This window comes from Triticum dicoccoides, chromosome 7B (assembly GCF_002162155.2).
Source record: "Triticum dicoccoides isolate Atlit2015 ecotype Zavitan chromosome 7B, WEW_v2.0, whole genome shotgun sequence".
Taxonomy (NCBI): Eukaryota; Viridiplantae; Streptophyta; class Magnoliopsida; order Poales; family Poaceae; genus Triticum; species Triticum dicoccoides.
In genome coordinates, this window is record NC_041393.1 from 522,455,220 (window position 1) to 522,467,698 (window position 12,479).

General features: G+C 48.4%; 2 protein-coding genes across 2 annotated transcripts; one reads left to right on the top strand and one right to left on the bottom strand.

The window, feature by feature from the left end:
- The first annotated feature begins 4,924 nt into the window (after nt 1–4,924).
- On the top strand, nt 4,925–6,926 carry LOC119337045 (phosphatidylcholine:diacylglycerol cholinephosphotransferase 1-like). The gene is made up of 2 exons (XM_037609148.1): nt 4,925–5,460; nt 6,291–6,926. Exons 1-2 carry the CDS (start codon nt 5,047–5,049, stop codon nt 6,768–6,770), a joined length of 894 nt encoding a protein of 297 aa, XP_037465045.1. The 5' UTR covers nt 4,925–5,046; the 3' UTR covers nt 6,771–6,926.
- Nucleotides 6,927–6,982: 56 nt separating this feature from the next.
- On the bottom strand, nt 6,983–12,212 carry LOC119337044 (phosphatidylinositol/phosphatidylcholine transfer protein SFH2-like). The gene is made up of 11 exons (XM_037609147.1): nt 11,963–12,212; nt 11,829–11,857; nt 9,612–9,695; nt 9,462–9,515; nt 9,290–9,367; nt 8,663–8,716; nt 8,374–8,433; nt 8,189–8,284; nt 7,893–7,994; nt 7,727–7,807; nt 6,983–7,604 (listed from the first exon to the last, which is right to left on the bottom strand). The coding sequence occupies exons 1-11, from the start codon at nt 12,015–12,017 to the stop codon at nt 7,320–7,322; spliced, it is 978 nt and encodes a 325-aa protein (XP_037465044.1). The 5' UTR covers nt 12,018–12,212; the 3' UTR covers nt 6,983–7,319.
- Nucleotides 12,213–12,479: the final 267 nt, after the last annotated feature.

Consider the following 12,479-nt stretch of genomic DNA (forward strand, 5'->3'; position numbering starts at 1 on the left):
ATTGGTGCGCAGGGCCAGATTCCGATTGGCGCACAGGGAAAGGCAGCGGAGGTGGTTGTGGATGTCGTAGCGGACCCCGTGATTGGTGCAGCCGACTGGCAGGAGAGGCCCACCGTTGCTGGGCAGGGACAGAGCACGGGGATTGACGCTGATCGCGTGTTGCCCATGGGCTTGGAAGTCGGGCCATCCAATGCCGCTCGGGGATAGGGCGGTGGGATTGCCAAGGATGGTGTTTTGTCCCCAGCTTAGAGATTGGGACAACCAATGAGGAGGGTGCTGCTCTGGCTGCCACTGTGGACCCAATGGAAGGCGATGCGGGAATGATCGTGGGGGATCAGACCGGGGTGGAGACCGGTCAAGCTCAAATAATTGGCCCGGTTAGTGAGCCGTGGGACACGGCTCCGGGATGGGACCCGGTGGATGAGTTGCTGCCCATTACCATGCATGCAGAGGAGTGCACGGGGGGGCCAGCTAGAGGGAGCACCAAGGGGCAAGATGAGACTGGCGGACTGGTGACGGACTGCATGAATGAGCCAACCACCGTGAGCGGTACTGTATGCATGGATGTGAACATTAGCATGCACGTTCCTAGTGCTACCAGCGACGTTACACTGCCGCCCAAGGAGCAGGTTGCGGTAGCTAATATCAAGGCGTTTTGTGCGGGCCTAATGAAAAAACTTGCTCCGCCGCACCTCAAGGAGATTGAAGCTGTGTGTGGGAAGGGCCCTGGGCTGGAGTACACACCTTGCCGTACCACTCAATCTGCGACTGTGAACGTGCCACAGAAGTCTAAAGCATCAGCGGCTGAGACGGTTCTTCTTAAAGCTCTTGGCATCTCGCCGGAGGGATTGGCTGTTACAGATGAGACCCTTGGACAACTCCGGCAGATGTTCGACTCACCTATACAGGAACCACAGCTGCGTGCAATTGCCGCTATTTTCGGCAAAGCCATCCCTTTTGACCTTGGCCAGGAGGTTGCCCCAAAGGTGGCATTGCTTGCCTAGTTTGCTAGCGCTGGTGTGTAGCATTGACATCATGTCGTCAATCAAACTGGAGTTGGTGTGCTGGAATGTGCGCGGCTTGAACAGCCCGGTGAAGAACAAAGCGTTGCGTGAATTTGCGTACTCGATGCACCCGGCTGTGTTTTGTATTCAGGAGACTAAGTTAGCTTGTATCGATGCTTTTACGGTTATGCAATGCCTCGGACCATCGTACGGTTTTTATTACTTGCCTGCTTCGGATACGAGGGGTGGGATTCTTTTAGCTTGGAACTCGGTGTTGTTGAGCATTACGAACTGTGTCCGTGACACGCACTATGTAACAGGGTACATGACCCCTATCGACGGTACGCCCTGGTGTCTCACTACGGTGTATGGACCTCATGAGGATAATGATAAGATGATGTTCCTTGAGGAGCTCACAGCAAGAAGAGAGCTATGCCCGGGTGCATGGATGGTGATTGGGGACTTTAACATGATACTCCAAGCCTCGGACAAGAACAACTCTCACCTGGACAGGAGAATGATGCATAAATTTCAGCAATTTGTGGATGGCAATGGGCTTAAGGAGCTGTACATGCATGGACATGCATTTACATGGAGCAATGAAAGGGAGGTTCCTACTCTCACTAAAATAGACAAGGCGCTAGTTTCGGTGGATTGGGAAATTGACTACCTGGATTGCCTGCTCCAAGCTATGTCAACTTCGGCATCGGACCACTGCCCTTTGCATCTTGCCTTGAATGAAAACATACACCCGCAACGACGATTCAGATTCGAGGTGTTCTGGACTAGGCTGGAGGGTTTTGATGAGGCGGTCAAGGAGGCTTGGGTGTGTGACCCTAATATTTATGATCCTTTCAAACGTCTCGATGCACTGCTAAGAAACGCTGCTCGGTATTTAACAGCTTGGGGACAAAGGAAGATTGGCAACGTCAAGCTGCAGATCGCGATGGCCAACTAGATAATCTTCCAGCTTGACGTGGCGCAGGAACGGCGCTTGCTTTCGGCTGGGGAGATATGGCTGCGTCGAACACTCAAGCTCGTAGCGCTCGGCCTTGCCTCCCTCAAACGCACTATCGCAAGGCAAAGATCACGAATTCGATGGCTTCAGGTAGGAGACGCTAGTACCAAGCTGTTTCACCTCATGGCAAATGGAAGGAAGACGAAAAACTTCATTCCGGCGATCATGCATGATGGAAACTTAATCACGGATCAGCACGACAAGGAGGAAATCTTTTTCCAAACTTATAAAGACTTGCTAGGCATGGCAAGAGGGCGCGAGAACACCCTTGACCTAGATTTCCTTGGGATACAGCCTGTGGACTTGCTAGATCAGGATGTGTATTTCACGGAGGAGGATGTTTGGGCCACGATCAAGGATATGCCTATGGATCGCGCGCTGGGCTCGGACGGGTTTATCGGCCTCTTTTTTCAGAAGGCTTGGAGTACTATCAAAGGAGACTTGCTTGCCGCCATCCACCATCTCTTTCTCGGTAATGGTCGCGGTTTTAGAAGACTAAACCAAGCCCTGGTCACTCTTATTCCTAAGAAGGCCGACGTGTGTCGTGTGGGTGATTTTCGTCCAATTAGTTTGGTTCATAGCTTGCCCAAGATCGGTTCCAAGCTACTCGCAAATCGATTGCGGCCACATGAATGAGCTCGTCCACGCCAACCAATCGGCATTCATCAAGGGGAGGAACCTACATGACAATTTTTTGCTTGTAAGACAGGTGGCTAGATCCCTCCATTGCCGGAGAGCAAAAGGAGTCTTGCTCAAGTTGGATATCTCGCGAGCGCTCGACACTTTATCTTGGCCATTCTTATTTGAGGTTCTTCGTGCCAAGGGGTTTTCGGACACTTGGATGTCCTGGATTGCGATCTTGCTCTCTACGGCCAGCTCCGTGTGGTGGTTAATGGACATGCGGGGCAAAAATTCTCTCATGCTCAAGGGCTTCGGCAGGGAGACTCGGTCTCGCCGTTGCTATTTGTTATTGCCATGGATGTCCTCACATCCCTAATCACGAGAGCACAGGAGAGTGGAGTTTTGAGCAAAATGCTGGGTTGCACCCCGATGCAACGTCTTTCCATCTACGTGGACGATGTCATATTATTTGTTAGACCAACCAAACCGGATCTCAGATTTGTTAAGGAGGCTTTGCACATATTCGGGATTGCATCGGGACTGAACATCAACTACTCTAAGTCCACGGCCATCATGATTAGAGACGAGGATGGCGACAAAGAGCTGGTCGAGGGTGCAATGCCCTGGAGCATGGAGTCCTTTCCTTGCAAGTACTTGGGGCTGCAACTCTCCATATGGCAATTGACGCGCTTTGAGTGGCAGCCGATAGTGAACAACGTGCTCAATTTTATGCCAGGCTGGCAAAAGGGGCTGATCACTAGAGTAGGGAGGTTGGTGCTTGTGCATGACGTGGTTATGGTGCGCCCCACCCACCATCTTATCATAGCGGATGCCCCCAAATGGGCAATTGAGCAAGTCAACAAAAGGTGTAGAGCATTCTTCTGGGAAGGGTCTGAGGCGATTCATGGAGGAAAATGCCTAGTGGCTTCGCAAAGAGTATGCAGGCCTAAAGACCTAGGTGGCCTTGGGCTGCTTGATTTAAACCGTCAAGGCCTGGCATTAAGATTGCGCTGGGAGTGGCTCAGATGTACTGACTCTAACTAACCCTGGCATGGGCTCCCGATGGCGAGTGATCCACAAGTTCAGAGGGCCTTTGACAGCTTGGTGCATTGGAAACTTGGGGATGGAAACAAGGTGTTGTTTTGGAAGGATAGATGGATGGAAGGAGGGACTGCTAAGGAGATTGCTCCGAGCATATGGGGCAAGGTTCAAACACACACGGTGAACAAGCGGACAGTGCATGATGGACTGATGAACCACCGCTGGTCCGCGGACATCTCAGGAGAGCTTACCACCGATGATCTAGTTCAGTTAATCAAGCTATGGGAGATTGCCATTACCACACACCTCGATCCTACTTTGCGGGATGAGGCTATATGGCCCTGGAATTCCAAGCAAGTTTACACCTCGGCCTCCGCTTACCAAATGCTTTTCAAAGGTGCGATCAGTGTGGCTTATGCGCGATGGATTTGGAAATGTTGGGCACCCCTCACTTGCAATATCTTCATGTGGCTCACGATACAACATAGAATATGGACATCTGATCGGAGGCTTCGGCATGGGTTACAGGACAACCCCTCACCTTGCTATCTATGTGACCAGGAGGAAGACAACGTGGATCATCTACTCGTCCAGTGCGTATATTCACGTCAAGTATGGCACCTGATCTTGTCCTGCGTAAGGGCTGCGTCGGCCTTAGCACCGGTGGAGAATGATAATTTGGAATCTTGGTGGGGTAGCACCCGAAAGCAGCTTGGCAAGGAGATCTGTAAAGCTTTCGATAGCCTGGTGATTCTGGTGTGTTGGCACTTATGAAAGCAAAGGAATGATCGTGTTTTCCACCCGACGACTCCATCTACGTCGGCCTCTGATTTAGCAGTTAGGATTCTTGATGAGCTGCGCATGTGGGCGACAGCGAGAGGGAGTGGAGTTGACACCATTTTGTGAGGAGTTAGCATAGTGTGTGGAGTTGGAGTTTGCCGTGGCCTCAGTCGCTTGTGACTGTTGGCTATGCTTGTAACACTCTTGTACATTGTTTTCTCTTTTCTATAAAGTTAAGGTTAGCAATTTGTGTACTCTCGAAAAAAGAATGAGTCGCTTTTCTTTTTTTCCTAAAAGAGGAGAAATGGAGAATCCGCCGTCCATCTTAAACCGCCGGGCCTCCGCATTAAACACCCGCCTCTCTCTCTCTCTCCTCGGGACCTCCGCCACGCGCCCCAGCCGTCGGAGAGAGAAAACGCTTACAAAAGCACCGCGAATCTCAAGGTGGAAATCCACCAATCCAATCGGACGAAAGAAAAGAGAAATTCCCACCACCGACCGCGTCACGCGCGCGCACGCGCACCCGCGCTGAAAACGGCCGACCGACCGCGCCCCGCGGCCAGCCGACGCGTCCTCGCGCGCATGCCGCCGCCCAGCCTGACCGCCGCGAACGACCGGGTCGCCGCCGCCTCCGCCGCGAACGGCCACGCGGGGCCGGACGCGCGCCGCCGCGCGGGCAAGGGCAAGAAGGTCCACCCGCTGCCGGCCGACGGGGCCGCGATGGGGGACGGCGCCAGCGGCGGCGAGAGGCTGGCGGGCGGGAGGAGGCCGATGGACTGGCTGTCGCCTGCCGGGGTCGCCGGCATCCTGCGGCGGCACCCGCTGCCGGTGCTGTTCGCGTGCGGGCTGCTGCTCTTCATGGGCGTGGAGTACACCATCCCCATGGTCCCCGCCGCCGCGCCGCCGCTCGACCTCGGCTTCCACGCCACCGCCGCCATGCACGCCGGGATCGCCGCCCGGCCCTGGCTCAACTCGCTCCTCGCCGCGCTCAACACGGTGAGCGCACTTCCCTGCCACGCCTAGATCCGATCGGCGAACGAACCTTGCTTCTGCCGATCTAACCCATCCGCTCCAGTAATTCCCAGCATTTTTTACCTTTCACTTTTGACCTGTCAATGTTACCCTCTCATTATCATTAACCAAACGTGAAGGCAACCTGCGCTTTCAGTTGAGCAGAACGGGCTACATTGTAGCCACTCACACCAGAAAGTGGAAACTAGACACTAGACGACACTAACATCTCACAACTTTCACATGACCATATCTTCTCGTGCAGACTTTGATTACTTCTTCATAGTATTTTTCTAGATGGAATCTGTTTCACAATTGTCCTCCTGTGCCTACGTTTTTCTTCAGAACTTACACGCGCTGTGTCCACGCAGCAGTCTAATCCCAGTTTGAGCACTATTAAAAATTGGTTAAAAATTTAATACGCGTCGCTGGCAGTTGCACATCAACATATATCGCTTTAATTATAGGAATGATGATGTATAGGCTCTGGTACTGTGACAACAAGTGAATCTTTGTGAATTGTCACTCCTGGTGATGAGGGAAGCAAAAGTAGCTGGTATCCACAAATGCAAGAAACTGACGAACGGTGTTTTATTTGGATGACCCGACGAACGGTGTTGGGTGGCTTGGCTCACCCAGAACCGATAAGATCAAGAATATCATCGTCATGCATTCTTCACATACCCATGGGTTTCCTGATAAGATACTGCATCTGGCCAGATAGCTACCCGGTCCCCGCTCCAATTGCCACTAGTTGTTAGTGTTGCCATGACGGAATCCATCCTGAATGTGACGTGCGATCTTCTCATGTGCAGGTGTTCGTCGCGATGCAGGCCGCATACATCCTGTGGGCCGTCCTCGCCGAGCAGCGGCCCCGCGCCGCCATCGCCACGCTCATGATGTTCACCTGCCGCGGCCTGCTCGGCTGCTCCACGCAGCTGCCCCTGCCGGCGGAGTTCCTGGGCTCCGGGATGGACTTCCCCGTGGGGAACGTGTCCTTTTTCCTCTTCTATTCTGGGCACGTCGCCGGCGCGGTGATCGCGTCCATCGACATGCGCCACGTGGGACGGCGCAGGCTGGCGGTGCTCTACGACACGCTCAACCTGCTGCAGTTCGTCAGGTTGCTTGCGTGCAGAGGGCATTACACCATTGACCTGGCCGTCGGCGTCGGCGCCGGTCTCCTCTTCGACATGCTCGCCGGCTGGTACCTGGACAGCAAGAACGTCGACAGCGGCGACAACCGTTGCTGCAGCAGCTGCCAGAAGGCTCTCGTCTCACAGAAGCTTACATCATAGGCCTATCAATGGCCGTGGAATTGCAGTGGACTGGACATGATCCAAGTCATTTTCTAGAGTGCTACTTACTGATATGTAATTGTGTAACTGTGTTTGTCCTATGTAAGTTGCAACATCTTCTGAAATGCAAGTATCAGAATTCAGAAGCTTAAAGTACATCACAAGACAGGAATCAGCACAGGAACCAAGCTGCGAAGTGGCAAGTGGCAACAGATGGCAAAGGTCAAGATGCACCATTTATTTCTGATTGAAGGGTGGTACTCTCAAGATTATTTTTGCACCCATGTTACAGGATGATTTACTCCTAGCTTAGAGGACATACATACGACAGTACATTGCCAAAGTATACAACAGGTGAATAGGTGGTTATTTCTATCTAGTATACATTGGTTGCTTCTTCTACCTCAGTCTTGCGCCATGGAACTGGTCACCCCGCAAACAACAGCAGGCTGGTCAAGCAAACATCGCAAACACCGAAATGGATCATCAGTTTCATCACAGCAACACACATCTGTCGTGCCACGCCGCTGATATCTTACACGGACACCGTTATTTATGGTCGCCATCGGCAGACCCATTCTGTTCACCAAGCTTGTGAAACTCGGCCTGGATGACCTCCACAATCATGGCGTCATCGGGGTCTTGGTCGGGGATGTCTACATGCAAAGAACCCTGCTTGATGAGTTCCTGATTCAGCGCCTGCTGCTCGATGTAATGGTAGAGCTCTTGGTGGAAAGGGTGGTCAAGCGAGAAGCAGTCATCGACGCTGCTCAATGGAACTTTTGATGAACCCTCACGTCGACAGAAATGGGGGATGGAGGAATGGTCCATGATCTGCAAAGTCCAAATAAATGGCCCATGGAGGTCTTATTCTCGTATCACTCTTGCTTAATTGGAGTGCAGTAATGTCTTGATGAGCAACGAATGATGAAAATAGCACTAGCAAGTAATCTTACCTTTAGGAGCTCATCTTTCCCACGACCACTCAAAACATGGACCTTCTTTCTTGTCCTCTCTTGCAGTAGAGGTTTCACAACCTAGTAACAAAATTAAATGACTATTGTGTCTTTGAAAATAAAATTACTAAATTACTGGTACAATGAAAATCTTAGGCTTCAATACCTTCCAACACGCTGAGAATATATATGGAGTATTTACAATATAATAGGTCTCGGCCTTTTCAGGGTAATTCAGTTCATCGACAGCAGATATTGCAGTCAAAATCTGCAATCCAACAACAGATAGCATCATAAATATGGATTAGCATACACAACATGCAGATCTTATGCAAATATTTAGCTTTCTAAAAAACGGTTCTTGTCCCTGTCACCTTTGGATGTCATAAACACCCATGTATTTTCCACTTCTGTATGGAGCCATAAAAGCGTAAAAATATGACATGTTCATGCAGGGCATACCTTCAATAGGCTCAGTGCTGACAACTTCAGACCAGTCATATCAAGAACCTTTATACAGGTGGTTATAGGTCGCCTAAACTTCTTCGTCGCCATAGGCTATGGAACATAAGCAAGGAAAGCAGGTGTTATTCAATCTCAAATGAACTAGATGATCTTGGCCATGTAAAGATTAGTTGCACACTCACCAGAATAATACGATCACGGTACTCATTGATCTGAATATGAGATTGCACATAGTAATGGACCTGAAAATGCAACATACTATCATTCTGAAGCACATAAAGAACAACAGATTGAATCTCCATGCCTATCAATCCAGTAGAAATACATTTCCAATTCCATTAATATTGCAATTTGGTAATTATCTCTAATTGACATGGATGCAAGCTGACAAACTAAACGCTCATCAGAACTGTATTCGCAGAGGAGAAAGTGAGAACATCCAATTTGCGCGAGAAGTATATGGCCAATTACCGAAGCTTTGTCATATGTGCTCTGTCCAACACCAAAGGCAAATACTGGGATGCCCTGGAAAAGGCAAAGGAAAGTTTGAGTATTAAATGAATTTAAGGTTATTTATATTACAACTAACTATGGCCTGGACGTGATTATTTGTATCTCATAAAGACCCACAATGACCAAGGTAATAGTGTTTTCATAGAGATCTGTAGTTTCAAAACGCAACATCATGTCATCAGTAGTTCAGGACACCATTCTCCCAAACATTTCTGATCAAAGAAGTTCAAAGCTGGACCCTTTCTCAAATCTGTTTCCGCTGATTGTTTGATATACATATATCCTTTACTAGTGCAACTAGACATGTATCTTGCATTTTTTAAGGTGGGCGTATCTTATGTAACACAAGATCAGAAACGTATCGACAATGATAATTCAAGCATATAATAGTATCAAAAGACAGCCGTATAAATAAGTACTGGTGCACAGCATTGGAAGTAGGGAACAAATAGCTGCATCAGGTTTAGCTATGTACAAAGTTGCATGTTCGATAACACATTATGATGAAACAAGTTCTAGAAAAGTGAAAGGATAGGACCCAACAATGGAAGGAAATAAAAGATGACTGGCTTAAGACAGCTATACCTCCTTTGAGTATCCTGATAACCCAACAAGCTGTGATTCTCGTATCGATCTATACAAATCTACTGGGATTATAGGTTTCTGCAATTGTCCAACACATACAGATGATCAGTAATAGGAAAAAGTAAACAGAAAATTCGATATAACTCCGCATCGCAGAAAAATGGTTGCTCACCTCCAGTATACTGTCAATTTCATTTTGTATCCTCCAATTCAAACAATCTACAATCTGGCAAAAACAAAATATACTTAACCAGTCAAGTAATCCATGGAACATTTACTTCAGCACTAATCAAGTAGGGGAAAATGTAAGCCAAGACCTTACCATTTTATGAGCATTAGTTACATGCCACTCTCTAGCTTTAAGGAAGCGCACTAGTGTCTCTGTTGGATAGCCCTGGTGCACATTCTGTAAAGGGAAATTCGTGTAATTAAGAACTCAACTCCCATCAAAAGGTACTTTACGATCTCTAATAGTAACAAATTCTTTTGAAAACTGAAAGAGCTGAAATGCAACCAATACGGTTTATAGTTCTCCCCGATATGGTTGTACGTAACACTGCGATTATTTTGAAATCTTTAGAGTATGGTATTCTAACAGCAACTATAGTTCATGGTACTTTTTCCACGAAGCTAAGAGGTGTAGGCAGTATTTTCTTTGAAGGCGGCGGCTGTGAACGTTGCTCTTTTTGGCCTTTTTAGGCCTCTGTGTTGTGCTGCACATTGGCTGTGTGCATCCTCGACACTTCGTCATCATGTTATTGCAGAGGTCAGTTTTACTTTATTTGTATCAGCTGGATGCATTAATAAAATTGCTTCTTCGTAAAAAAAGTTCATGGTTCCTCCGGTCCTCCCGATATAGTTAGTATGTAACACTGAGCTTAATTTGAAATCCAAAATATTTTATTATTTTTATATTGTTGTAGGCACTCCTAGTCATTATTAGTGTTTACATATGCTAGTATCCCAATTCCCAATAACAGCAGGACCTAAAACTAGAAGGAAAACTTTGCAAACAGAGTAAGCAGACATGATCAGATGCTAGTTCAATCATAGAAGACAGGATTCCAGATGTAAGTGGCAGGTATATGCTTATCTTGACTTTCTTTCTCCTTTTTCCCATGGCAGAATCTTATGCTTTAAAATTCAGGTTTTGTTATGGCGGGAGGAATGTAGAATCTTAGCCCTTAAAAGTCGGGTTTCGTTATCAGTGAAAGAATCAATATTCGTTTCCCATACAAGCCCCAGAAATAGACTATGCATAGTGCGCATTCATGGTACGATAAGCAATTATAGATCTTCCACAAGTATGCAAATAAACATAACGAATTCGCATGCATTGGCTACTTTGAAAAGCCAGATATATTCTCTGAGACCAGAATTGGCTCATTTCCCCTATAAAAGAACTTGGGTGCTTATATTATTTGGTAGTAGTTCCATGTGCTAGTACTTTGCCTGCCTAATGGAGAATTTCAGCACAATAATTATGCTGCAAGTAGCACTGTCCATCTTGATTCCAGCTCCACTAGATAAGAGATTCTGCTCCGGAATAAGTTGACATCTCCTACTGATCAGCACTCAGGGCGTGCAAAAGCCTTAGTCTTAGGGAGCATTTCAGTGACCACAAAGCATAGAAAATGCAAGCAATTTTCTGGGATAGGATGTGTGTCAACCTGAGACCAGTGCCACCATACTAGCAGACTAAAAAGCGCGGAAATGAAATTATGCCGGAGAACTTGGAGCCTCTGCTAGAGGAATCTGTACTGGCCAGATCCCAGATGGCAAGGAAACTTTAGTGAGGAATACATTGTTACCAACCAATTGGGAGACTCAATGCCCCAACAAAAGATCAGGAGGCTTCGACTGCGAACACCTCACCATCCACTAGTTGACTCGGTGGAGGTGAGATCAGAACAATTCCATGAGAGATGAGACACACCCCTCACTTCATTGTCCAGCCACTCAAAATTACCCCCCAAAAAAATCCCAAACGTGTGGCCTACACCAAAGAACAAAATAATACCTTGCATCCACATGCAAGCAATAGCGCGGCAACTTTCCCTACCGAAAATCTATCATATCATATCATGCATACCATATACAGATTGCTTATAGCAGTAGTTCATCGATATCCAGTAAACCACACGTGATCCAGCATGTTATCAACTACATGCTCTGTTCCAAGTTGCAAACTAAAAGTGGCCAGCAGGCTTGGAGATTAGACAGTGACTGATATCAACCATCTATCGCCAAACAAGTGGCCCTTGTTTTTGACCTTCCCCTACTTTTCGGTAAGATGAGAAATTGTTTTTTGTTCAATAAACAATGTAATAAGTAATGTTACGATGCAGAGGCCGGTGATAATGAAAGTTTCCATCGTCTAAAAATCCATCTCCCCTGATCCATTTGAACCGAGATTGGGTTTGCAGACCACTGAGCTGAAGTAAGCAGTTGTCTATAGTCCAACTGAAGCGGAAAACAGAGTACTGCAAAGGCATGCATACAAAAGCTGGAGAACAGAGAGGAGGAAGATCCAGCATACCTGGAACGTCTTCTTGAGCGGCTCCTCAACTGCAGAAAACCCAGAACAAGAGGCGCAAGGCAGTCAGCACCGAGCAAACGCATGGTGTGTGTACCAAAACTCGAAACGTGGAAATGTAAGGAACCCGCGCTGACCTTGGTCGAGGAGGCGAGCGACCTGCTGGACGGCGTCGTCGCAGGCGGCCCCCATTGCGCTCGGGGAGGCGGGAGCGGAGCGGCCGATTATACGGGGTTTTGGCGCGGATTCAGGCTTCAGAGGGGCGGCCAGCGAGGGAAAGACGTTCAGGTTCAGGGGGCGGTGGAGGAGGGGAGTGAGGAGACGGTCTCCTCCGAGTCGTCGGTCGACCGGCTCTTCTCCTGGTCGGTGGGTCGGTTTGTCGTTGCGGGACGACTTTGGGTTGGGAGTCCGTCCACTTCAGCCGCTGCTATTATAGGCGCGCAATCCGGTGGGGTGCAGTTTTCTTTTCGTTCCTTCCTCTCTTTGGCGTGCAGTTTTTTTCTTTTTGCAGGGATTTCGGGCATGCAGTTGGGTACGGATTTTGTCACCTCTCGCGAGTCGGATACACAGGCTATCAGAATACCAGGCTTGGTATTTTGGGATTTTTTGTCCAAAAGGACCCCCTGCCGAGATGAATTGACAAAAAAGATTACC